This window comes from Bos indicus, chromosome 18, assembly GCF_029378745.1.
Source record: "Bos indicus isolate NIAB-ARS_2022 breed Sahiwal x Tharparkar chromosome 18, NIAB-ARS_B.indTharparkar_mat_pri_1.0, whole genome shotgun sequence".
NCBI classification, from domain to species: domain Eukaryota; kingdom Metazoa; phylum Chordata; class Mammalia; order Artiodactyla; family Bovidae; genus Bos; species Bos indicus.
This window is the reverse complement of record NC_091777.1, coordinates 10,852,257-10,875,414: the sequence shown is the minus strand read 5'-3', so window position 1 is coordinate 10,875,414 and position 23,158 is coordinate 10,852,257. Positions and strand designations below refer to the sequence as shown.

The 23,158-nt window shown below is 51.0% G+C and overlaps 1 protein-coding gene and 1 long non-coding RNA gene across 2 annotated transcripts; one reads left to right on the top strand and one right to left on the bottom strand.

Moving 5' to 3' along the window:
* Nucleotides 1–119: 119 nt before the first annotated feature.
* On the bottom strand, nucleotides 120–13,575 carry MLYCD (malonyl-CoA decarboxylase). Its single transcript, XM_019979237.2, has 5 exons — nucleotides 12,999–13,575; nucleotides 4,888–5,000; nucleotides 3,685–3,841; nucleotides 3,214–3,366; nucleotides 120–1,319 (listed from the first exon to the last, which is right to left on the bottom strand). The coding sequence occupies exons 1-5, from the start codon at nucleotides 13,539–13,541 to the stop codon at nucleotides 786–788; spliced, it is 1,500 nt and encodes a 499-aa protein (XP_019834796.1). The 5' UTR covers nucleotides 13,542–13,575; the 3' UTR covers nucleotides 120–785.
* Nucleotides 5,000–22,555, top strand: LOC139177039 (uncharacterized). The gene is made up of 5 exons (XR_011561420.1): nucleotides 5,000–9,368; nucleotides 12,601–12,669; nucleotides 13,862–14,018; nucleotides 19,616–19,828; nucleotides 22,267–22,555. It is a non-coding gene; the product is annotated as an uncharacterized lncRNA (long non-coding RNA).
* Nucleotides 22,556–23,158: the final 603 nt, after the last annotated feature.

Sequence of the window (23,158 nt, the reverse complement as noted above, 5' to 3'; positions counted from 1 at the left end):
TCCTCAGGCCACCCGCTCCAGGCCAGCTTCACAGAGACCAGACGTGCCTGCGGGCTGGCTGGGGACCAAGGGCACAGGTAACGAGGCCTCGGACCTCAAAGACAACCGTCACGCGACAGTGAATAGCCATGCGTTTAATGCCTCACAGAACAAACTTGTTCTCTGCTATGAAGTTCATTATGAACTTGAATCACTGTGACTGTCGAGTCTAGAATCCAGGTTAAATCCCGGGCGACGACAACTCTTGTGTCCAATAATTTAACCGAGTGAAGTTTGTGTAGATTCGCAAACCTTTTCATATATCTCCAGAATTTAACTGGTGAGACGTAGCAAGCCCTCCACCCCGCCGCCATTGGTGGAGAGAGTCGGCTAAGGCGACCACGGCTGAACCGTGTTCTGAGCTCAGAGGAACATCCGTTGTCATCTGGGCCATCTGCCCGGGGCCTGGCGCCCACCCTGCCCTGGGACGAGAGCTGGCTTCTGAAGGCCGTGCCAGGGTAGCGGGGCAGGCTGAGGCCCTGACGGAATCCCCGGGGGAGGGCCCCGCATCCCCACCCAGCCCACAGCCACCGATACCCACCACCACCCGGCAGTAACACGCCTTCCCTCTCGCCGTGGAAGCCGGGGCCCGGCCTCCCGGTGTGAGCCCGCCACAGGCCAGAGACCACAGTTCAACTCCGCTTTACTCTAGAAGTGCCTCTGGGTGCACAGCCCCACGTCCCCACCCCCGGGAAATCATCGTTTCCTGGGCTGGGGGACGTCGGTCGGCTTCGGTGAGCGTGACGCTAGAGTTTGCTGTTCTTCTGGAACTGCGCCACCAGGCTGAGGACCTGCTCGGAGGCCTTGATGCTCTTGGAGCCGAGGTAGGCGGTGCTGTTGGCGGCCGTGTCCTCTAGGAAGTAGCGGTAGTTGACCATCAGGCCGCAGGCGCCCGTGACGCCCTTGAGGCTGACGTCGGCCAGCCAGTTGATGCGCCAGAGCACGGCCCCGTTCTGCAGGTGGAAGTGGGCCACGGGGTTGAGCGCGTAGCCCCGGTGCTTCTCCCCGTACAGGTACCAGGCGCACAGCCGCATCAGCGGGGCTTGCAGTGCCCGCGCCAGCTGCTCCGACTGCGCCCACTCGCTGCTGCTCAGCAGCGTCTGCAGCGTTTCAAGCGCGGGGCCGCCCGTGAGCTCGGCGATCTCCTGACTCTCGGAGTCTGTCAACAGTCCGCTCCGCCCGTGCTCCTTGGCTTTGGACTTGAGTAGCCCCAGGAGCCACTTGGTGAAGCCGGGGATGGGAGACAGGCTGGAGAAGGCGCCCAGCGCGGGGAACTCCTTCTGCAGGCGCGGGGGGTAGGGGAGGAGGGGGAGAGAACACACACACGCGGTTCAGGGCTGAGGCACGGACACGGACACCCCCGCGTTTACGGCCAACGTGTGGCGAGCCTCCGGGTGCTGCCGCGTGGCGGACGGGCACCATGTGCGGCGGGCTACTCTCACAGCAAGAATCTGCCATGTGCAGGAGTTCTGGAGGCGTCCTGCGGCCCCAGGACAAGCCTCCCCTTGTGGTGTGTCCACCTGTACCGCCATCCGTGCAAGCAAGCTGGGGGTCTCGCCTGAAATCGGAGGGGTGGGTTGCTGTGGAGTAGGGGCCTGAATAGAGCCCACCAGGGGCCGCTCAGGGACTCTGCTGAGGCAGCATAATCGGGTTTGGTGCTCCGCACACTGTTGAATGAATAACTGATCACCTAACAATACCAATGGGGGCGGAGGATGGGGCGGGGGCGGGGGGCAAGGGCAGGTCTCCACATCAGATAACACGGTTCAATCACTGCTGTTCAAATCGCACAGCGTCCTCAATGCTCGTTTCACAGAAGCCAGAATTTTCCAACTGAAAATGTAACATACGCTCACGCCAGAAGAAGCATCTTAAAGTTCAGGACAGAAGCAAAGGAAGCAGCGCTCCAGTACTCTGAGCTCTCCAGGCGACAGAGAGGAGTCCTCTGTCTCCTGGCGGTGTTTACAAGGCTGAGACAGCTCTCTCACATCCTGCTGTCTGGATTTACATGACAAGGATTTACAGTCCTCTTCGTCCTCACTCAGGATCCAGAACCACAACTTTAACAACAGGATGCTCTTAAGACGACCCCCGGACGCTCCTAACCCTGCTCCCCCCATCTTTCATAACCCGCCACGCAGACCTCTGTGGGGACAGGGCTGTGCTTCTCTCCAGACTCCCCGGACGGCCATCCCGCTCCCAGCCCAGATGGGGAGCGGACGTCAGCGGGCAGCGCAGCTCCTGGGCCGCAGGACTCAGGAGCAGAGCTCGTGGGCGGGTCCCGGGCCAGGCCTCCTCCTCCGACTGCCTTCCTGACCCTCTTGCTCGCTCCCCCAACCCCACCCCCATCATCAACACCTTCAGCAGAGAAGCAGAAGAAAAGAACTCAAGAGTAACTAGAACAAGTGGCTCTTATCACCTCTGGGGAGAGCGCAGCAGGGTCTGAATCTAGAAGCTGATGCCCAACTGCATCCTGAGAGCTCAGATGTAATGTGAGGAGTCTACCGCGAGACGGTGTCTGAATTCCACCCTGGCCCATCCCTCTCTGAGGGGCTGCAGAGGCCGCCCCATGTATGGAGACCACAGGCGCAGAGAACACCGCTCTCAGAGCCCATTCCTAACCGTCTAATTATTTTACCTAAAAATGAGACTCTATGCATGACAGTTTGCCCCAGCCCCTTGTGAGGTGGTTTTAAACAGCCCAGACCCACAGTGGACCAGACGTTTGTTTCCCAGGGCAACTGAGAGAACCTCGTGTCAGCGTTCGAACCCTCCAGCTGCCTGGCCTGAGCTCGGGGCTCCCTGCTGACCACGAGTGGCTGAGGGTGGCTGGGCGGTGCTTGTCAGGGCCAGGACTGGACCATGGGAGCCTACTGGTGACCGCGTGCCAGGAGGAAGCGGCCCCACCAGCCCGGGCGCAGGGATCCTTGCAGATGCCGCCGCCCTTGGGACGCATCTGAGCCTCCTGGTCCATGAGAGGCTAGTTTTGGGGGCCTTTTTCTCAGCATGCCTTCCACCTCCCGAGGCGTCTCAGGGCTCCTAGGAGCTGCCAAGGGGCACCCCTCCTGCTCACCCTGGCCTGGAGAGTCACCTTGTCCTTGAGATGAGGGCAGGACTCCTCGGCCACCCCAAGGCGGGGATGCACAGGGTGGGACCAGCGCCCAGCTCGCTCACCTGCAGCTCCTTCACCACCCGCTTGATGAGGAAGGCGCCCAGCTCCACGCCCTGCAGCCCCTGCTGGGTTAGGCTCAGCGAGTAGAAGATGGCCGTGGTGATCTTGTTCCGCTCCTCCGTCTCTGATGGGGGGCACTCCTTTACTATGATTGTCTGGAAAACACAAAGGACCCCAGGGTAGAGAGAGAGTCTCCCCTGACTCCCCAGACCAGCTCCAGAGGCTACACGTCCTGAGATCTCTCTGGAGGCGGTGGTCTCACAACCTCTGCGGCTGTGTGCCCAGCGCCGTATCATTTCCATCACTTCAAATTCTCATGCAAACTGTGGAATCATGACTCCTGGCCCTTAGGCCTCTCTGGGGCCTCCGTGCAAAACACTCCTCTTGAGCCCTGGAGAAGCACGCTGGCCCTCCTCCAGGGCCACGGGGCCCCACTCTGGGTCACCTGACCTGCACCGAGGGCACACAGGTACCTGGATGCTGCTGGAGATCTCGCTGGTCAGGGCCACATGCAGGACGATCAGGGGTTCCCCTGGCGTCGAGCAGTGAGAGAAGAAGTAGCACCTCCGATAGGGCCCCACGCGTCGCTTCATGTCCATCCAGGTTTTCACGGGGTGCACGGCCTCAGCCCTGGTGGGCACGAGACAACGAAGAGAGACAAACGTCACAGATCACGGATCAGATAGCCGGGGCAGAGTCCTAGTCGGCTATTCACTCAGGTCAAAGAAACCCTGTAAATACAGCTTCGAGGGACTCGGGAGGAAATTCAGAGAAGATCGCTTTAGCATGAAGCGGTACAGACTGAGAGGAACCAGAGCGGGTGATCGTCTTACACACAAAACTGTGCTCTTGGCCCGGGTCTTAAAGCCTGGTTCGCCGGGCCCTGGGGGAGCGGTTGTGCGCCGGATTTTCACACAGGGGCCTGACCAGATGCCTGTTGCTGGGGGTCCTGCGTCTGCTCTGAATCTCCGAGGTCTGAAGTCATCGCTGCCTGTGGACACGCGTTGCCTGGCGGGTTCTGCTAGTCCAGCCACCTCATCCACCGCTGCTGTTTCAACACGAGGCACAGCAGCAGCACTGTATGCCAACCCGCCTTTCACGGTGTCCAGGGCAGGCTGGATTCACTCACTGTATTGTGAGTTTGGAGATTCTTATCCAAGGGAGACATTTTAACAGCTGGTTGGGATGATGCTGTCTGGGTGACTAATGCTCACTCTTGGTCTGTGAGTCTGGGCAGCTCTGATCATGGGGTTCTTTGGGCAGAAGTGGGCTTGAGAGCTTTCTTTCTTTCTTTTAGACGTTTATTATTATCATTTATTTTTTGGCTATGCCGTGTGGCATGCAGGATCTTAGCTCCCTGACCAGAGACCAAACCCGTGCCCCCTGCAGTGGAAGCAGAGAGTCTCAACCACTGGACTGCTGAGGAAGTCCCCCGAGGGCTTTAACTATGAGCACGTAGCCGAGACCCCTCGTGCAGGTTCACTGGCAGAAGGACCCGTCTCTACCTGTGCCCTTTTCTCCTCGTGGTCTCGGCATCATCTGCCAGGACAGCCACCCCTGGGAATACCGTGTTTGGGTTTTATCAGGCTCGGGAGGAAACGTACATGGGTGGGGAGGCGGGGGATGGAGGCTGGCTTTCAGCTGAAATCTAAGCAGAGCAGCAGCGTCACACTCACTCGCTGATTCTCTGGAGCACTTCGCACGGGGAATGCCAGGTGACCCGCTCCAGGTTCAGGAACCCCGAGGAAAACCACTCTGAGAGCATGTTTTTCAGCACCCCGTTCATTTCCTGAAACGGAGAGGAGAGAACGCTGACCTTCCGTGGGGAAGATGTCCAGCCCATCCCCGAGGTGCTGCTGGGAATCAGACACAAAGTCGGGCAGGGGTGTGTGCTGAGACAGCCGGACAGACGGAATGCAGCGCTATCCCTTCTCTCCTCCCACCGGTAAGACAGCCGACTGGAGTGTTCTAGCTGAACCAAGTTCCCCAAGTCAGATAACATGTTCTGGCTCATTTGCCACCGTGGACACAGCTACACATGTGAGTTAAGCTCACGCTGAACAGTGTGTCGTGGAGCGAATGTGGACACCCTCTCAGGACCATTCTTTGATTCACCAAGACACCCATCCTTCTTTCTTAAGAGAAATAAGTGCTGGCTCCCAGCCCCACATTTAGACAACTCTAAGGTGTGTGCGTGTTTTCCTATTTTTAATGTCTCGGAACTCAGGACCCATCTCTAGAGTGACGGCAGGTCATGGCTGAATCGGCAGCATTCTTTCCTTCCCTGAGTGGCCATAGAGTAATAGTGCATCTGGCAATCTGTGCATTTAAATTTGACATTATTCTAATTTCACTTTTTTACAGCAAATCTGCTTCCCAAAATGATCTGAGTCAACTTTACCATCAGAGATACATTCACACTGAGACTCTGAGGAAGACCAGAATGAGAGGTGCAGGAGGAGAGGACGCGGCTTAGTCTGGTGATCTCAGGCCAAATAAGTGGCAAGCTTTGTAACAGCCAGAGAGGAGGGACATCCAAAGCAAGAGACACGGCTGTTGTTCCTCAACAGTTGTGTCCCTTTCTTCCAAATCTACAGAAGCCTCACTTTTTAGCTGGGCACAAGGATGTTCAGAACAAAGCCTGCACGGCAACTGAGGGTAGCCACATCACTGAGTTCTGGCTACTCAGATGTAAGCGGAGGTGTTCTGTAGCAGCTTTTGGGAACCTTGAAAGATGGCAGGAGCAGCCCTTTGCTTCTCTTTTTCTTTGTCCTTCCCACTGCAGGTTGGAAGGTGATGTGATGGCTAGAGCTAAAGCAGCCACCAGGGGCCGTGAGGTAACTTTGAGGATGAAAGTTGTTCAGGGAAGAGCAACAAGCAGAAGTCTGGGTCAACGGAGGGCACCACAGAGCAGGATCAGCCCTGGGCTGCCCACCTCCAGACTTCTAAATGAGAGGCAAGCTTCTCTTGTTCAAACCACTATTGTTCTTGAGTCTCTGTTATTTAAGATGAGCTACATACTACACTGAATATTATTACTGAGTAACAGCAAACATCTCCGTTTGTCTGGTACAGAACTGACCTTATGAATCCCTGTATAGGAATCACAAAGACCATGATGGATAACACCTATAAAACTGTACACAAGCTAAGAAACTGTTATAGGGCCAGTTCACATTCTAATCCATGCTAGAAGCTCAAAGGACTCAGAACCTGGTCACTTGAGGATACATTGCAGGCATGGAGTTGGTGGCTCAGAAAGGGTTTCAGAATGAAGTGAGGGCCACCTTTAAACACTGAAGGCCTGGGGCACAGAAGAGGCCCCATGGGGCCGAGAAGTTGGGGGTTAAGTCATCTAGGACCAACTAGGGGAGGCAAAAGTCAGACTCCACGTAAAGAAGAACATTCGTGTAGCTGGGGCTGCCCACGGAGTTCCTCCTGGCAGAGAGCGGCCCTCCCCATGGGATGACACGGGCACAGGGTGGGCAAGAACACGGCAGAAATGTTTTGATTAGAGGGCATGTGACCTCTCATTTCTCTTCACTCTTTACCCCACGGTCTAGTCTCCTTCACTGGGCTCTCAGCTCCATAAGCGTGGAGGTCATTTCTGATTCATTCCTCTGGTTCTCAAAGCATCAGTGGGGTCTCCCACGTGGAAGATGATAACGGATTGATGGCAAATGGAAAAGAGAAGACACCCTGGAGAACAGCGACTAGAAGCAGCAGGGGGAGGAAGGGATGGCTTTCTGGTCAACACAGATGGCCTCTTATAAAACTCTCTTTCCTGCATGGACTACAGTGGTTCAGTCTTCCTGGGGTCCTTGCACACTCTAGAGTGTGCACTAAACACCAGCACCCTCTCCCCAGAGAAATGCAAACACATTAGTAAAACTCTGTATAGAATTTCCTGGGTTTCATGGACCCCTTTGAAACTCATCTATGGATCATCCCCAGGGGTCCCTGGATCCCAGGCTGGGGACCTCTGCTCTGAAAGGTCAGGAATGGACCAGTCGAGTTCCATGTAGGATGTACTGGCATCTCTGTGACACATATAACAGGAAAAAGCTGGGAAAAAAATCTAGCTTCAGTGGTAGTTCAGTTCAATTACGAAAGGAATGGTCTGGCTGATGGAAGTGGCCTCCTCTCTAAGTCCCTTCGTTCTATTCTGGGCTACTGACAGCTATAAAATGTGACACTGGACACGAGATCTGGGAATCTAGGTTAAAGGTGACCCATCTCCCCCGCTCAGGGCCACCAGGACCGCAGCTGTTCAGGCTGGAATCAGGCGCCGAGGGCAGTAAGGCTGCTGGATCTCTGACCGTGGAAGGAGAGGGAACGGGCATGTGTGTGTCAGCCTCAGGAATTCAGAAACTTCATCGGCAACCCAGGACTTGAATGTGCCAGCTGCTGGCACAACATTCTTCTGTACAAATAAGCTCACCTCTTAGTCTGGCTGACAGAACTCAGTAGGACCACGAGGATCACCAGGGTAATTACAAACAGGACAAGCCACCAGGGAGCTCACGACGCTGTCTTGGGCTGGGTGCGGCGGCGGTGCTGGGGGCCTGGCTGGGGAAGAGCTCGGTCCCTTCTCCTATTTCTGCCTGGACTTCTTTTGAGGTTTCCACAGCCTTCACCATATTTCCGTGTTCACGTTTCCCATCATTTCCCAAATGCCAGGCCCACTCTGCACATCGCTGATGGTGCCTACACTCTCTGCTAGAACGGGAGTTCCCTGGGCTTCATCGGGGGTTTTATCTGTAAGAAACGTAACTCTTCAACCTAAAAGGGCTTTTGGAAAGAATTCTGTGTCTGTAACCAGGACACACAGGAGGCACGCTCCACCCTGCAAAACGCACACACTGTGTCCCCTGCTCAGTGCGCGGTTGACGCACAACTACAAGTTCACAGGGCGTCCCCTTCAGGAGGAGAGCAGCTGACAGGTGGCCTGGACTCACGCCTCGGAGCCCAAAGCCCTCCTCAGGAAGGAACACGCAGATTCGGGCTTCTGGTCACACGCCTAGGTGTCAGAATTAGCCTCTCAACTCACTTGGAACTTCAATAGAGAAGAACTTTTTTTAACAAAAAGAACATTTTGATCTTGTAAGCCAAGGCACTGCTTCTTTTTCAGCTTAATTAAAGCTGCTTTGTGGGTTTGATATCACCCCCTGCCATCCCACCCCCGCCACCAACAATGGATGACTGATTATTCTTCTATCTCCTATGGTTAAAACTCGGTGAGGGTGGGCAGGGGGAGGTCCTGTGATCAGAGAATTCAAGGACAATGACAAGTCCCTTTCCTACAGAATTCTTAACTATGAAAACAACTAAAATGCCTCTTGGAACAACTCCATTAAGATCAGTTCACTTACTACCATCCAAGAAGTTCTACAAAGCAGCATCAGATGGACAGACCACAGCAGCGGGGACTTGGGATGGATCAAGAAGTCCCAGGCTGACCCTCTGAGATGCTCAGGCTCCTCATGACCTTCTAAGTAACAGGTGGCAAAGTCCAGCTTCTCAGCAGTGGATCAGCTATCTTGAGAACCCAGCACAAACGTTTCACCTTTGCCAGGTTGTACGAACTTTCCCCATAGCACTTGCATCTTCCCTGCAGAGACTTGACACTGACTCTGAACTTCCTATCGAGAAGAATTAAGAAACCTTATCTGATTTAAATTATCTGACAAAGGTTTGTGTAGTCAAAGCCATGGTATTTCCAGTAGTCGTGTATGGATGTGAGAGCTGGACCATAAAGAAGGCTGAGTGCCGAAGAATTGATGTTTTCATACTGCGGTGCTGGGGCAGACCCTAGAGAGTCCCTTGGATACCAAGGGGATCAAACCAGTCAATCCTAAAGGAAGTCAACCCTGAATCCTCACTGGAAGGACTGATTGCTGAAGCTGACGCTCCAATACTTTGGCCACGTGATATGAAGAGCCGACGCACTGGAAAATACCTGGATGCTGGGAAAGGTTGAAGGTGGGAGGAGAAGGCGACGACAGAGGATGAGATGGTTGGATGGCATCACCGACTCAATGGACATGAGTTTGAGCAAGCCCTGGTAGGTGGTGAAGGACAGGAAAGCCTGGCGTGCTGCAGTCGACGGAGCTGCAAAGAGCTGGACATGACTGAGCGAGTGAACAACAGGAACAAGGTAAGGGATCCACGCCTGCCTAGACTCCTGCCTGGGGCTTCACGCTGGGCTCCACAGGGATGGAAGTGTCAGGCTTCTAGAACCTTCCTCTATCTCCAATTATCACAGCCCTCGGTCAGAGACAAACACTGGTAAGCATGTTTTCAGCCGAGCTCCACGGCACCTCTTGGGGCATTCCTTAGGAGAAGCAGACTGACTTTGGGCAGACTGTCCGCTGGCAGCCTCTCACCCCAGCGCAGAGCCTGCTGGCCCAGGACAGTGAAGGGACTGGGCAGCAGTCACCTAAAATCACGCTTCTAACCAGAGGACACCAGCCCGTCCCCCCCCTCCTGGTGTGCCTTCCACGGTACCCACTATTCCGTGTGAGATACCCAGTCAGCCTCCTTTTGGGCCTACCACTTGCCGGCGGTTATTCTAAAAATGCCTCTGTGCTCACAAGATCCAGTAACCAAGAAGCTCTGAGATCCAGCAGACTGAGTCCACAGCAGGGTAATGCCCAGGCCTGAGCCCCAAGCAGCTCTGGTTCACCAGAGATTACCTGGCAGCTCCAGAGGCCGGCAGGGTCCAGGGGAGAAGTGCACCTGTGTGATGGGGTGCTGGCCCCTGGGGATGCAGGGCTCCCACTCTAAAGCTTCGAGGGCCAAACCTCTGCTGGTTGCCTACACTGAATTCCTAAAAGCTAAAAGCTCTAGCTGCGCTGCCTCTTAAATGTTGCTGCAAAATCCCGAATCAAACAGAAGAGATGGGATCAAGATGGGCCAAACACACTAGGTGATTCTGGGGGCAAATTACTGCATCAGGTCCCCATGACGACTTCTATGGATTAAAAAACCTGTGTCGAGGGGAGGAAGTAAACTAGTTTAGTAACTAATGTCTCAGCATCGGAGAATGGAGAACCGGAGGCCACATCAGGAACTGCCCAGGGCGAGGCAGCCCCACTGTTGTGTAGGATGAGTCTTAGCCGCAAAGAAACCTTCCACGGCCCCCGGGGCTTGGTTCCAAGCTCAGACCCTTGAGTGGAGCAGTCTGACCTCGGGACAAATGGGGGCGATTAGTTGCCAGGTTCCCTGGACGCTGGGGCACCCAGGAGTCCAACTTACACTTCATCATTTGGCTACACAGGACAAGGTTCCCAGTTTTCCAGGAGCTGATCATCTAGTTGCAGGGTAACAATACATTTAAAGGCTAGATTCTGTGGTTAACGTGTCTGAGTGGTACAGACAGTTACATGCCTATGAAGCACAGAACGGGGTGAGGCCACCCTGAGCTGGACTAGCTGGAAAAGTCCAAAAAACGAGCTGGGGGTAGAGGTGGCTCCTACTCTTAACAGGAATCATGAGGGATGCGGGTTCAGGAACTTTCCATCCAAGAGAGAGCCTAGCTGGAGAGGAGGGTCCGTGCAGGGGAGAAATGCTGGGGGAGTTGGGATGTGCAGCGTGGCCGGTGGGCAGCAAAAATGCCAAAGGACAGACACTGATGGCCAGCCTTCCGGCCACGCGAAGTTTGATGATTTTTTTTTTTTCAAGAGAAGAGTAGAGACTGACCTGTGGCTTCAGAAGACGGTGGGTGCCGAGGTGGCTGGTATGAAGGAAGCTTGCACAGTCTTAGAAAGATAAACACACTCACAACTAGAGAACATTAAACTCCTGACTCAGGGAAACCAAATAAAACAAAGCCATTAAATGAGTGGGTTGTCTCACCTTCCCTTCGGTTTTATAGGAGAAGGCACATTCTAAGAGACTAAGCCAGCTTCGATCTGGTTAGGCCGTCAACTGAGAGTCGGAGTGCCATGATGGAGTGCACACCTGCAGCTGCGGCGGCAGGGCTTGGGCGGAGGCAATCTTACCAGCTCTGCGCTCTGGGGGCTGCACTGGGACAAGCTTCAGTCACCTCATCTGTCAGGCAGTCCCCACGTCTCGCTGAGGATGAAATGAGCTAGTGAATGGAAGGCACTTACACCTACTGTGTCTGCGGTTAATCTTCGTATACTCGAAGGGAAGCTCCCGGACCACGCCACCGTGGAGCCTGGAGCATGCCTGGGACAACACAGCCAGCCCATGGATGGCTGAAGGGGTGGACGGATGGGCAGAGGGGTTCACTGTGGGTCAGGTGACAGACATCCCACCTGATTCTCAAGTCTCCTATGCAATGAGAATTTAGTTTCAGAAGGCTTTCAGGAGCACTGGTCTCTGCCTCAAAGGAAAAAAAAAAAGTCTGTTTGGATTGCAGACTAAACCCAAGACACTCTTGGGAGGAATGGGTATGCCCACAGGGTGTGGAACACAAGGTCTCAGCCTTTCAGATGGGGATTTAATTGGGAACACTCAATTTAACACACTCAGAATCCAAGACTGACTTGGTGCTAACGCAATAGACCACCAAGGTTCTCAGCTTGGCCCTAGGTAACACTTAGCGGTGTAGATCAGTCAGCTACTAAGAGCAGTCAAATCATAGCCTCTATCATCACCCCGAGATTAATCCTAACTACACCCAGTTTTAATGCATCTACGGCAAAGAAAGTTTCTTATACACACCAGAACTCATATACCATGACGGGATATAAAGTGTAGCCTATAAAACCCAGGGAATTTGGATTTGGGTAGTGGTCAGACATTCTTATTTGCTCTGAGTTCTTGGTCAGGTCATGTGAACTTATCTGACCTGTTTCTTTTACTGTAAAAGGTGACATATCACTTCCCCAAGAGTAAGGATATGAACAGGAAAACCATTATGCCAGGTGTTAGGCGTTCTTAAAGGAATCAGGACATAATCCTTTTAACTGTTCACTTCTTTTCCAAGCCAACTGAACTCGATAAAGTTCTGAATGTCAAAACTTTTCTATAACGTTTACAGCATTTTTGGTTTGCTATAGAGCAAATTAGTGGTCCATACTTGATATCAATGGAATACAAGAACTATATTCAACTATCAGCCACCTTTCAAGTCATCACTATTTAAACCTTAAATTATTTGTTCACATCTAAAGTGGGCTCACCTCGCTAAGTGCCTGATTACCCAAGGAGACAACTTAGAATCCTATTTTAGGGCTTAACTTGGGCTGGTGAAACGCTCTGCCCCGGGCGACATGGCAGAGACGATAGAGGGCACCTGGACTCCTGGACGGTGGTGACCTCGAGTTCTAGTCACCTCTGTACGTTTCACAGGGTTTTTCAGGATAATGGCTCACACAGCTGGCGCTACAAGTAAGTTACCTTTTGTTGACCCCATCCAGGTTTTCAGAAAGTTACCCGATGCTCCGTTTGGTACTCATTCAAGTGTACCGCAAAGACGAAAATCTCAGGTAAGATAATAAAACAGAGAACTTTATAGAGCATGCTCATCAGGAACGAGGTGTGACAGGCACCTTGAAAGTAAGCTGGTGCCAAGTTTCTACCAAAACTGGAGAGAGCTGAGGCTTGAGTGAGGAAAGGGTGGGAAGGAAGTGGGGCAGGGTTCAGGGGCTGTGACTCTCGGAGAAGTGGGCACGGCTCCAGGCAAGCGAAGGTGGAGTGCTTGGGGCTTGAGGGGCGAGGGCCGCCAAGGGTCAGCGGACCTGGGCACTAGGCGGGGGCGCGGCCCGGGCGGTCCCCGCCCCCACGAGGTCCGGGGACGGCCCGGGCGGAGCCTTACCCGGACGTGCGGCCCGTCCACTAGCTTGAGGGCTTGCGCCTCAAGCAGGTCGGCCCGCAGCCGCACCAGGAAGCGCACGCCGCCCTCCATCTTGCTGATGTGGTGGAAGAGGCTGCGGTAGCGCGGCACTAGCGCGTAGCGCAGCCGGTCCTCGGCCTGCAGCAGCACGGCTGCCTCCCGCGGCTGCTGGCGCAGCTGGAGCACACCGGCGCTCTGCTCGGCCACCTGGCTGTGGTCCACGCCGAAGCCGCGCGCCAGGCGGCCCAGTAGCTCGGCGCGCTCGGCTGTCTCGGCCAGGCCGCCGTAGAAGCTCACAAAGTCCGCGCACTGGTTCTCCGCCCTCGCCGGGGTCTTCTCGCGCAGCTCATAGGCCGGCATCGCGGGCACGGCGCGGTGCAGCAGCTCGTCCATGGCCCGCTCCAGGGCGCCGGCCGCCGCCGGCCGCCCGCTCGACAGCCGGGGTCCTGGCGGCTGCGGCTGCCGCGGGGGTAGCCGCAGCCGGAGGAGGCGCCCGGCAGACAAGCCTGGCCCGAGGACTCGCATGGTGAGCGGCGACAGCTGCCTGGGGAACGCCGCGGCCGCCGCGCTTCCGGGTTCCGGCGCGCGCGCCTTCCCATTGGCCGAGGCTGAGGGACGGCCGGGGCGGCGACCAATCGGGAATGGGAGGGAGCGGGGAGACTGGGCGGGGCGACGGGGCGGTATGGAGCGCGGCGCCAGGCCAAGTGCGGCCAAAGGTAACCCGGACCGCGACCAATCCGAGGGCCGAGCGGCGGCGGGGCGGCTCCGGTTGGTGAGTTCAGGGGTGGCCCCTGCCCTGTCAGCTGTTCACCCAAAGTCACCTCCTCTGCCCCTCTCTCCTCCAGGGCCTAGCTCTTCAGCCCTAAGGAACATGACAGTCACTCAGCGGACGTGTTACACGCGCAGATTCCTGGCCCGACCCCAGAGATTCTCGGAGTGTCTGGGGCAGGGGCGCAGGCATCTGCGTGTCTACGAAGTACGCTAGTGGTCGTTTCTGGCAAGGTAGGTCGCCTCTGTCTCGACCCCTGCCTAGCGCTCTCGCTTGCACAGATGACCCCCAGAGCTGCAGGCTATCGCTCTCCTGAGCTCCGGACCCAGGCTTCCAGCTGCCTGCTGGAGCGCTCTCTCACCGATGCGGCAAACGGGGCTCTCCCAAGCGGCTCGTGCCCCACCCTGTCCCCCTTCCCTTGGTCCTCATTCATTCACTCCCTTATTCAACAGAGTGTTTATTAACGGCCTGGCAGGTGCCAGGTCCTGCACTAGGCACAGAGATAAAATAGTGAACGACAGACCTGATCGTGCCTCCATGGAGTTTACATTCTAACAGGAAAACAGACCACGGCATAACTACTGGTTGCGGTAAGTGCTGTAAGGGAAATAAACTGTGTGGAGTGATATAACTGGGCCGGCGTGGACTTCCCCTCACCCTGTGGACCGGGTCATCAAGGAAGGTCTCTTCCGCACAAGCTCAGGAGCAGGAGCAGGAGCGCAGGAGTACCGTATCAGTTACTAACCCTATTCTCACTTGCTCCACAACCAAATGCAAGCACCCTCTTCCATCGCTGGAGGGAGCACCACTTGGTAACATCCCTGTGTGGTGGGGAGGGGGTGCCTTTGGAATACCTCTCAGCATTGCAAACTGGCCCAGCAATTTGCACAGATAAATCCTCCGTCTGCTGAATGGGCTAATGTTCCTAGGAGAGATGATTTCCTCCCCTAGGAAGTGAGGCTCTGACTCCCTTCTGTTGTCTCCTCCTCCTCCTAGTCCCAATCCCATACTGCATTCATGGGAGAATACCACACACCAGCCATGTCCCCCACGGAGCAAAAACTGCAGGAGGCACGAGGAATACGTGCGGTTTTGCTCCACTCAGATGGAAATCCAAAGCGTCCTTTGTTCAAGGGGGGAGAAAACCCAGTGCCTGGCTGCCTAGATACCAGAACTACCCTAGAACTGTCTGGTCCAAGTGTTACGGTATAAAGAAGCCGAGGGGTAGTAGTTCTTTATGGGGCCAGCCTTTGCCCTGATCTTACAGGGCTCCTTCTGCCGAGGCACAGACACGCAAAGCCTTCTGAGGGCTTGGCAGTGGCTTCTGAGCCAGCGCTGGTTCACCTTCACTAAGGAAATGGCCAAGACGCATCTCCAGCTGCTGAAAGGAGTCTGCCCAGGCCAGACAGGCTGCTATGGTGCTTGGCCTCACATTCCCCATTCCATGTGCTCTCATCTATCTGGGATACCCCGGCCTTGCTGCAGGAACCTCATCCACTGCTTAATTACTAATATTCACTTAAAGTACAGTTCTCAATCCCTCTTCCATCTCCCTACCTTTTCACATACTTTTTTTTTAAATTGAAGTATGGTTGAATTATAATGTGTTAATTTCTGCTGTACAGCAAAGTGGTTCAGTTATATGTATGTATACATTCTTCTTCATAGTCTTTTCCATTGTGGTTTATCACAGGATATTGAATATAGTTCTTGGTGCTCTACAGTAGGACCCTGTTGTTATCTATTCTATATATACCAGTTTGCATCTGCTAATCCCAGACTCCCAATCCGATCCTCTCCCAGCTCCCTCCTCCTTGGCAACTACCAGTCTGTTCTCTATGTTCCTGATGCTGTTTCACAGATAGGTCCATTTGTGTTATCTTTTAGATCCCACATATAAGTGATATCATATGGTATTTGTCTCTCTCTTTCTGATTTACTTCACTTAGTATGATAAACTCTAGCTGCATCCGTTCATATAATTTCCTTTTTTTCTGATAAATAAGAGGTTTTAATGTATAAAAAGTGAATTAAGCAGCTCCTGGAACACATATAATTTCTTGATTCTGCTTTGCTCTGTGTTCATAGTTCATTTTCTCTAGGTGTCAACTGCCATTCTCTGCTTCTCCCTGCATATTCCCTTGGTTCAAAACACTGCCCTAATCCAAGACTGAAATTGAGAAAACAATTCCATTTACAAGAGTATCAAAAAGAAAAAAGCACTTAAGAATAAATTTAACCAAGGACATCTAGGACATGTACACGGAAAAAAACAGAACACTGAAATGAAAGAAGATCCAATCAAATGGAAAGATAGTCTGTGTTTATGAGTTGGAATATTTAACATGGTTAAGATGGTAAAACTGCCCAGATGAATATGCAGATTCAATGTAATCCCTATCAAATCCTCTTTGCAGAAATGGAAAAGTTCAGCCTAAAATTCAAAATGAAAATGCCAGAGGCCCTGAACAGCCCAAACTCCTTCTTTGTTCTTTAAAAAGAAGAACAAAGTTGGAAGATTCGCACTTCCTGATTTCAAAACTCACTACAAATTTACAGTATCCAAAACAATGTGGTGCTGACAAAAAGGCAGATGTATACATGGATGGGAGAGAACTGAGAGTCCAGAAATAAACCTATGCATCTGTGGTCTGCTGATTTCTCACAAGGTTTCTATGACCATTGAATGGAAGAAAGGATAGACTTTTCAACAAATGGGACCAGAACAACTGGATATCCACATGCAAAAGAATGAATCCAGATGTCTACCTCACACCATACACAGAAATTAACTTAAAATGTATCAGTGACCTAAATATAAATCTCTCAGAAGGGAAAATAGATGTAAATCTTCATGACATTAGATTAGGCAGTGGTTTCTTAAATATGACACCAAAAGCAAAAACAACAAAATAAAGTGCACTTTATCAAAATTAAAAACTTTCGTGCATCAAAGGACATTATCAAGAAAGTGAAAAGATAATCCACAGAATGGGAGAGATACTTGAAAACCACATACCTGATAAGGATCTGGTCTCTAGAATGTATGAAGTATTCCTATATTTGGACACCAAAAAGATAAACAACCCAATTTAAAAAAAGGGCACAGGAATTTGAATAAACATTTCTCCCAAGAGGATATGTATATGAACAATAAACACGTGAAAAGATTCTCAACATCAGTAGTCAGTATGGAAATGCAAATCAAAACCACAGTGAGCTATCACTTCAAATCCACTGGCATGGCAATAATAATAACTACAAACAGTAACAACAGTCAAGTAAGTGTTGGTGAGGATATTGAGAAATTGGAACTGTCACACACAGTGGGGATGTAAAATGGTTCTGTGCGTGTGTGCTGAGTCACTCAGTCATGTCCGACTCTGCGACCCTATGGACTTGTAGCCCACCGGACTCCTCTGTCCATGGGGTTCTCCAGGCAAGAATACTGGAGTGGGTTGCCATTCCCTTCTCCAAGGGATCTTCCCAACCCAGGGATCGAACCCAGGTCTCCTGCGTTGCAGGCGGATTCCTTACTGTCTGAGCCACCAGGGAAGCCCAAAATGGTGCTGCCATTGTGGAAATTATTTTGGTAGCACCTTAAGAAGTTAAACACAGAGTTACCATATGGCCCAGCAACTCCACGGCTAAGTATATGTTCACAGTAAAACGTGAATACAGATATTCACAGCAGCATTATTCATAAAGTCAAAAACAGCCCAAACATCCATGACTGGATGAATGGAATAAACCCAATGTCATATGTCTACAAAATGGAATATTAACAGCCATCAATAGGTATGGAATACTGATACATGTTGCAACATGGATGAGTCTGGAAAACATTATGCCAAGTGAAAGAAGCCAGATACAAAAGACCACGTTTTGTAGGATCCTATTTATGTGAAATCTCTAGAACAAGTCTCTACAAAAGTCTATACAGACAGAAAGTAAATTAATGGTTGCCTAGCACTGTGGGAGGGGAGAATTGGTAGTCACAGTTCATGGGTGTGGAGTTCTTTTTGGCTGATGGAAATGATCTGGAATTATCCAGTGATGATGACTACACAACATGAATGTACTAAAACCTCCCAAATTGCACACTTTAAAATGGCTGAAAGAGGCTCAAACTTCCAGGTAGGAAATGAATGAGGCACATGTATGAAATGTACAGCGTTGAGGGATATAGTCAATAGTTATGTAATATCTTTGTGTGGAGACAGATGGTAACTAGACTTGCCGTGGTCATTTTGTAAAGTAGAGAAACACTGAATCGTTATGTTGTGTAATAGGAACTAACACAGTGTTGGAGGTCAGTTATACTTCAAAAGCAAACTCAAAGGAAAAAAAGACCAGATTGGTGGTTTCCAGAGGCAGGGATGGAGGTAGTCAGAAGGCACAAAATTCCACTTGTAAGATAAATAAGTACCAGGGCTGTAAGGTACAACATGATTAATGTAATTAACACCGTTGTATGTCCCATATGAAAGCTGCTATTAAAGAGTAAATCCTGAGTTCTCATCATAAGGGGAAATTCTTTTCCTACTTCTTTTTTAATTTATATGCAGTAATGGATGTTCACTAAATTTATTGTGGGAATCATTCCATGATGTAAGTAAGTCAAATCATTATGCTGTACACCTTAAACTTCTGTCAATAATATCACAGTGAAAGTGGAAAGAAAAAAATAAAATGGTTAAAATAAAAATTAATTTTATGTTATGTGGATTTTATTAAAAAAAAAAAAAAGGGGACCATCTCAGAAGGATTTGCATCTCTCTAGCCAATATCAGTTCAGAGAATCTGATTGATCCATCTTGGATTAAGTGACCAGGCTAGGATAAAAGGTAATGGGACTGGGGGATGTACCCTTTTGGGAAGGGACACAGTATTCAGAGGAGAGGGTTATGGACTTGGCAGCTGTCCCAAAAGATATCTGTTGTTGTTAGTTACTAAGTCATGTCCGACTCTGTGATCCCATGGACTGTAGCCCATCAGGCTCCTCTGTCCATGGGATTTCCCAGCAAGAATACTGGAGTGGGCTGCCATTTCCTTCTCTAGGGGACCTTCGCCACCCAGGGATCGAATCTGCATCTCCTGCATTGGCAGGCCGATTCTTTACCACTGAGCCACTGGGGAAGCCCGAAAGATATCTACTTTTAAGCATAAAAAAAGAGCTAAAAATTTTTTTGGAAAAAAAAATCACCCATAATTCTAGCATCTTAATTACGGCAGTTTTTATTTCTGCAAATCCTTCCAGTATTTGTCCACAGGCCAACACATTTTTCTGAGTTGTAATCACTGTGTTTGTGCTGTTTATTTCCTGTTCTTTTTTACTTCCCATCACATCACAAACATCTCCCATGTTTCTAAATCACCTTCATAATCATCCTTTTTAATGGCTGCATAACATTCAATTGAGTTGATGTACCATAATCTCTTAATCGCTCTGCCATTTCTGGATATTTACACAGCTTCTAATTTTTTTTTCCCTGCTAATATATAGATCCTGCTGCAGGAAATATTTTCATGCATACTGATTTTTTTCTTTACTGGAGTTGCCCAGATTACTTAAAAACGACCAAATAGGATAAAATTTCCCATGAATTGTCAAACTAACCAAGAAACCTAGAATAGAGAGAGACTTGTAAGCTCTCCGGGGTGCCCTGGGCAGACAGACACAGCTCCTGGAGACCCCACCTCCCCAGGGAGGGCTCTGCCCTCTCAGTGCTGGTGTGTTCATGCCTCTCTCCCTACTAGCTGTTCTCTGAGTTGTCTGTGCTGTGAATATACGAATGTGGATTTCTCCTTTTATTTGATTTGCATCCAGGTGTGTTTGGCTCAGCAGTAAAGAATCAGCCTGCACTGCAGGAGATGCCGGAGATATGGGTTCGATCCCTGGGTCAGGAAGATCCCCTGGAGGAGGACATGGTAACCCATTCCAGTATTCTTGCCTGAAAAATCCCATGGACAGAGGAGACTGGTGGGCTACAGTCCATGGGGTCACAAAGAGTTGAACATGATTGAGCACGCACGCACACAGGTGGGTTTGTTTTTGCTGTTGCAGCGCTACCATGAACATTCTTAGACACATCTCCAGGTCCTGGGGCACATGTGTCCCTGGAGAGCCTCTCACCCTTGACACGACAGACATATTGTGTTTGTGTGACGCGGAGCCATCCCGTGCATCCTGGCCTCTACACACTAGATACCAATAGTAGCTCCAGTCAACAACCGAAAATGTCTCTGGCCATTACCAAATGTCCCCTGGGGGAACCAGCTGCCTTCCCACTGTGGAGGACCACTGCTCTAGACTAATGGTTCTCAAACTGCTGCACTTCAGAATCATACGGGGGATTTTTAGCAATATTCCATTCCTTATATCTGAACAAAACTATAATTCAAAAAAGTACAGGCACCCCTGTGTTCACAGCAGCAGTATGCACAACAGACAAGGCGTGGAAGCAACCTAAGTGCCCGTTAACAGAGGAATGGATAAAGAAGATTCGGTGCATATACATACACCGAGTTGATTAGCAACCATAATTCCATCTGCCACCTTAGTTCCCTTTTGCCATATGTAATGTAACATATTCACAGCTTCCAGGGGTTAGGGTGTGGACATATATGGAGGACGACATTCTGTGGGCACCCAGGGCAGCCTCCCTCATGAGGATCACATGTTGCCCACAAGAAAAAGATCTCGTTTCAAAACACTATTATACCATGAATCTATTTTTATTTTAAAAGACAAAACAAAGCATTCTGAAAAAAAGTTCACCAAAATGTTAACGCTAAGTTATTTCTGGGTGATGGCTCTAAAAAAAAAAAACTTTAAAATATTTTTTAAAACTCTATTTTTGAGTTGCCGGATTAAAAAAAAAATTACAGTGAGGTAGCATGAGTTTTAACAGTAATAAAAAGCCACAGTGTTTTCATTTCCATTCTGGATGGGAAAAAAAGAACCTATATTTATCTGGCTTCATAACTTGTGCATCTTCCAGGAAGCTACATGTTACTCTTTATCCAGTGTGATTTGACAGGGTGAACACTTGGAGGTGTTGGCTCTGTGCCAGCCCTTGGCCCCCCGTGTTTGTTACAAGTATGAATAGAGCTCAGCCACTGCATACAGACAGCTCAGGGTGCCTGAACATCTCACGTTTCCTGCTTTAATATTCAGTTCAATTCAGTTCAGTTGCTCAGTCGTGTCCGACTCTTTGCGACCCCATGAATCGCAGCATGCCAGGCCTCCCTGTCCGTCACCAACTCCCAGAGTTCACTCAGACTCACGACCATCGAGTTAGTGATGCCATCCAGCCATCTCATCCTCTGTCGTCCCCTTCTTCTCCTGCCCCCAATCCCTCCCAGCATCAGAGTCTTTTCCAATGAGTCAACTCTTCGCATGAGGTGGCCAAAGTACTGGAGTTTCAGCTTTAGCATCAGTCCTTCCAAAGAAATCCCAGGGCTGATTTTCTTCAGAATGGACTGGTTGGATCTGCATTAGTAACTGTATTAAACTCAGTTCAATCTCTTCTTGGGAACTCAGTGTTCTCATCAAGACCCACGCTGGTGTGAAATACTTTGTGGGGTCTCAGTTCCTGTCTCTGGACATCACACTCCTGAGGCTTCTGCAACATATGTGGTCACTCACTGCTTAGACTGAGTGGTCATAGATGGTCACCATTTCTTGATGGTCGGTACTGACGGTGATGATATTCATGTTTCAGAGCACTGACTACATGCTAGGAAAAGTGCAAAGTCTTTCACATGTTTCATCTCGTCTAACTCTCAGATAACCCTGAAGGAGGGGCTTTATTACTTTCCCGTTTCACAGATGAAAAAACTGAGGCTCAGGCAGGTAAGGTAATGTGTCCAAAGTCACACAGCTAGTTAGTGAAGTGCCAATCACCCCATTTCTGGCCAATTCCAAGGCATAAGATATTCATCTCTCCCCAATATCATTTCCTACATGCAGTATATAACCCCATGGATTGCAGCAGGTGCTATGTTCCAAAGACAGTGGAGATAATTCCTATCCTAACTCTAACTCTCCTTTCCTTGAATCTGAGTGGGCGTGTGGAGTAGCCATGCAGTTCACTGCTCAGATCTCCCTTCAAGAAAGAACTCAGTGTTCAGCTGCAAGGAAGACTGTAGCTGATGCCTGAAACTGTTAGTGCCTGCACTGCACACTTCAGCTTTCAGACCAAGGCCACACTCTTCCTGGGCGGCCCTGCCCATGACTCAGCAGGGCAGAAGTCCAGGGCTTGGTGTTTCCCAACATGGGCGTCTCCCAGCAGACAACCTTTGGTCCTGAGTCCGGGGAGGTAGGGTTGGCCACACCTCCCACATGCACCACCCTCAGTGGCTCTTCCTGCCCCATCCTGCACACTCCCACCCTCTTCCCCTCAAAAGTATCAGATCTACACTGTGGTCTGAAAGCTTTTGCTGCCCCATTCTGCCTCCCACTCTGTTCTCTTTCAGATGCTACCCACAGCAGACCTCTTGGACTCTAAGCTCCATCCCAGTGGCTGCTTGCCAGAGGACTCATCTGACACAGTGTAGTGCTGTCAAAAGAATGTGGTGGAAGTGTTGCTGCATGACTTCCAAGACTGGGGCACAAAAGGCCAGGCAGCCTCCTCATTGTCACTGGAACACTCACTCGCTCGTAGAGCCTTCAGCTGGCACGAGGCTGCCATATTGTGAGGAAGCCCAAGCCAGCCCATGTGGAGAGACCACATGGAGAAGCTCTGAGATAACATGAAAGGGGTTGGGGAGAGAAAGGGAGGGAGGGAGACAGGGAGGGGAAGGGAGGAGGGGGAGACAGAGAAATTGATGTCCTTGGCCAGCCACCATTTACTCCAAACCCCTGTTCTTGGAGGAGGAAATGGCAATCCACTCCAGTATTCTTGCCTGAGAAATCCCACAGACAGAGGAGCCTGGCAGGCTATCATCCATAGTGTCGCAAAGAGTCTGACACACCTAAAGCGACTTAGCATACCTGCTGTTCTAGTTCTGCTGCTGCTGCTGCTGCTGCTAAGTCGCTTCAGTCGTGTCCAACTCTGTGAGACCCCATAGATGGCAGCCCACCAGGCTCCCCGTCCCTGGGATTCTCCAGGCAAGAACACTGGAGTGGGTTGTCATTTCCTTCTCCAATGCATGAAAGTGAAAAGTGAAAGTGAAGTTGCTCAGTCGTGTCCAACTAGTAGCGACCCCATGGACTGTAGCCCACCAGGCTCCTCCATCCATGGGATTTTCTAGGCAAGAGTACTGGAGTGGCTTGCCATTGCCTTCTCCATTTTAGTTCTAGCCACCACTAGATTAAAACCACACAAGAGCCACCTGCTCAGACAAGCCCTTCCCCAGTTCCTGACCC